Genomic DNA, 4,004 nt, shown 5'->3' on the forward strand with positions numbered 1-4,004 from the left:
CTCTCCCTCTCTGTCAGATCTGTGTGGGGAAGAGTGAGGACAATGAGGGTTTCCTGAAGCTGAGCAGTGGGAAGAAGAGAGGACTGGTCCCTGCTGAATCCATTGAGGAGATCTAACCTCTGTCTCAACACCAGCCCCCAGTCTCTCTCTGTCCAGCACCCTGTAACCTCCCCACACACCCCTTTAAGGCCTGAGGAGGACCAGCCAGTCCGGAGGTCCTCCAACACCACCATCATGAGGCCCACCTCCCTACTAAACTGAGTGGGGAGCGTTGACAGTTCAGCTTGTGAATTCCTGGTGATGTGGAAGATGCCCCAGCCTTGTCCTTGCTGACCTTGTCTCCTCCACCCCAATGTAGCTGACAACCCGCACATGAAAGTGTTGGTTTCTCTTCCACAGTGGGTTGGCCTAGGTGTTGTGGAGGACTATCTAAGCCCCCAATGCCCCATGTTTTCCTGCTGTAATGTACCTTTGTGTATTAGTGAACTGGGTTTATCTGTAGTCCACACCACAGGGGTTGAAGGACTGGCTGCTGTGGACTCCAGTAACTTCCCTCAGGATGGAAGGAATTTTGAGACTATTTTCTGTCTGGTGAGTCTGGTCTCTCTGTGTGTGATTTGACCAGTTCTTTTTCACTGTCCTCTGTGGCTGGATATCATGAGGCTGAAGAATGCAGGATTAAGGCCGTCGCATAATATCCAGTCGAAAAGTGGCGCTCCGTTTCGCGCATATATAATGACTAAAATGTGCGCTGTTTTTGTCGGTTTTGGTGTTTGGCAGGTTTTTTTTTTGCCTGTTCGCTCAAACAACATTTTGTATTGGGGCAAGTTGAAGTTCGGTAGCCGACGTCTACACCCTTTTGCCTGTAATTGGTCAACTGTAGTGTTTTCAAATGAAGGTTTTTAAGGGCGCATGAGAGCACAGCCGTGCGCGCACACCTAGCCTAGTTCTGCTAGGCGAAAACAGAACCTAGTATTAGTATACGTTACCTTAGTCAGGTACTTGTGTTGTGTGTGGGAGTTCCTGTTCCTGTTGCTGTTCCTGGACACTGCATGGAAGAAAACATTTGTTCTTTCTCTGATGAACTAGAACAAGCGTCACACTCCTGATGACATCATCACAAGTGGACGCCTCTACTATGATCATAGTAATTCATTTACGCGGTGATCGTGAAGGAGATAATTGCATGCTGAAGGATGTACTTGTTTGAATGCCCGGTGTCAGTGAGATGTTCAGGAGACTGGTGATGGTTGTAGGTGTAGGTGCTTGCATTTTCTCTCATCCTTTCGTTTGGTCCACCTTCTCTCTCTCTCTTTCTTTCTCTCTTTCACTATCTCTCTTTCTCTCGTCTCTCTCTCCTTCCATCTTTCTCAGCTATACATTGGTCCCTTGGCTGGGATTTGACATCATCTTGATTTAGACTGGCACAAAAGTTAACTGCTCTGCAAGGACGGATGGGCGGGCAGGCGGGCGACACTGGGCAGAGTACACCCTGATCAGACCAGACAGCCAGCAGAGGACAGGACAAACTGGGTTTATTTCGACACACTCTCTATCAGATCCTGACTCACCGGCTGACTCACTAACATTCGACCTTGCACTTGACAGGTTCCAGAAGGTCATGGATGTAAGCCCCGTCATTCTATTGTACAGCTGGCGAATCAATCAAACACTTCAGAAAATCTGTTTTTCTATGTCCTATTTATGAAAAATACAAGAGATTCAATTAGATTTGGGCGGTGAATACTTACATAAATAATTCAATGTTTTTTTGTTCTGAATAGCCTGGACGGTAAAAACATCTATGAATAGAGCCATTGCTAAAAAAAGAAACAAATGGAGCAACAACACCATTTTTTTAACTGCTCTAAATTAGTTTCAATTTTCTGGCCAATTTAGCAGACGGGCACTGGAGAGCCGTGGAAGACTTGGGAAGTGTGTTCGTGTCTTTTGGCTCGTCTGTTTGGTCCACCACTGGTAAACAAACAACAGCCAAGAGCCAGTCGGCTGGAAAACCACATGAACAGACTTTGTAAGTGTGACAACCGGACATGGTCCCGCTGGTCTGAGGGACAGGGAGCGAGGGATATGGAGGGACAGGGAGCGAGGGATATGGAGGGACAGGGAGCGAGGGATATGGAGGGACAGGGAGAGATGTAGACAAAAGGGGTTGACCCAGGTGTAGAACCATCATAAATCAATGTGTCTGTATGCAGGTTTCTTTGTCTATGGATGACCAATTCAACATTGATCAAATGTCAGTCTCTCGCTCTCTCTCTCTCCATTCCCCTCTCTTTCCCTCTGTCTCTGACACTATTGGGCATTTTTGCTGCTAGTGGGAAGGGTGGCTGGACTGATGTATTGTACATGTAGATGTAAGCATGTTTAATGATAGGATAATGGGTTGGATTTCAATGTTTCCATAATGTATTGATTATTTATTGATTTAGACAGATATCTATCTACTTGCTGGGTTGCAGCACGTAGCTGTCACACTGGTGGCATTAATAACACGTCCCCTCCCGCTTCCTGTAATGTAAGAATACAGTATATACAGTAAGCCATCTGGAGAGTTAAAGAAGCATGATGATGATGAACATATTGGGTACGTTAGTAAATTCAATCTGGAGTGCCAGAGTGCGCTCTGGGCGTTCGTAAATTCAGATTGTTGGTCAGATTGTCTGATCGTAAATTCAGAGCATTTCGCTCTCGGAGCGTTCAGCGCTCACACTGGACGAGCTGGCCGAGGAGGAGGCTTGATTCGAGCGTTCAGACCTCATAAAGGCAGTCCAGTACCCAAGCTAACTGGCTAACGTTGGCTAGCTTGCTAGCTACTTCCAGAAACAAATGAGAGAGCACCTCACTTGGACCAGTTTACTCAATCTAGCAGAGCTTGTTAGGCTGTTTTCATGTTATCCAGAGCGTTGGTGACTGTAACTGTGCTGCTGGCAACAATTTAAGTATGCTTTCTTTGGCGACGTTTACTCACACGGACCATATTCAACGGGTGTTGAGTGTTCGGAAATTCATCAGTTATTCTGCGCTCTGGCACACTCAGACGAGAGTGCTCTGAAATCAGAGTAGACAGGCAGAGTGAATTTACGAACGCACCCATTGTTTCATGTTTTGTTCCTCACATAGTGCATGGTAATATGATCATCTTTGAGTCTATATCCTCTGTGTCTGTGGATGGATGATGTGTCACAGACTGTGATGAATATTGTTTTTTCCTTCCGCTGGGGCCATGTGTTCCTATGTGTAGCAAGGACTTCTCTGGTCCTCACAGTCCCAGACCAGGAGCTATACCCAGTCACTGGGTATACAGCTGGAGGAATTGTTTGTTAGCTTATTCCTTGCCGAGTTTTCACACAAGATGTACATTTCCGGTTCGTGTAGACTGAGAGTCTGTCACCCTTTGTGGACCCTGTTTGAGTCGCTCTTCGTGTAGCATTTCTGTGTACAGGCCCTGGCCTCGTTTCCCAGTTGCGATGTAACTTGAGCATTACGATGATTTTACCAGATCGCTATTTTTTAAAGAGCTACTGCCTCTGTAATTTTGGTCATAAAGTGTTTTGTTCCTCACATAGTGGGGCAAGTTGGGCACCATCAGTAAATTTCACAATATTGGGACATTAAAACGTGAATAGTTCCAAATTTGAATGACTTAAAAACCTCAAACCAATTGTAAAAATGTATATACAAGTATTGAAAGCATTTAACCTTTTACTGCAGTGAGCTAAATCAGGGTCACACTGAGTGTTTCTTGGTAGTCTTCAAAAATCTACTTTGAAACAAAGTATACACCTCACACACATGGTTATGGGCTTTAAAATAGGAAGACACCTTGACCATGTCAGATATAGTTGAAATGTATTCAATTTTGAGTTTGCATCCCAATATTACACTTTATTTACATCACAGAATACTGAAATATAACAAAAACTGTTTGACATAGAAACACCAGATTTTCGGCAGTTAAAAAGTATAATGTTGATTAATTAATT

General features: G+C 44.8%; 1 protein-coding gene across 1 annotated transcript in view; it reads left to right on the forward strand.

Annotated features, from left to right (window-relative positions):
* Window positions 1-3,791, forward strand: part of LOC121847214 (SH3 and cysteine-rich domain-containing protein 2-like) — a 26,590-nt gene extending 22,799 nt beyond the window's left edge. Inside the window, exon 10 of the mRNA XM_042327383.1 lies at window positions 18-3,791. Coding sequence (XP_042183317.1) covers window positions 18-116 — 99 coding nt within the window. The 3' untranslated portion in view covers window positions 117-3,791. The remainder of the gene's footprint in view (window positions 1-17) is intronic.
* The last annotated feature ends 213 nt before the right edge of the window (window positions 3,792-4,004 follow it).

This window comes from Oncorhynchus tshawytscha, linkage group LG09 (genome assembly GCF_018296145.1).
Source record: "Oncorhynchus tshawytscha isolate Ot180627B linkage group LG09, Otsh_v2.0, whole genome shotgun sequence".
In the NCBI taxonomy this organism is placed as follows: domain Eukaryota; kingdom Metazoa; phylum Chordata; class Actinopteri; order Salmoniformes; family Salmonidae; genus Oncorhynchus; species Oncorhynchus tshawytscha.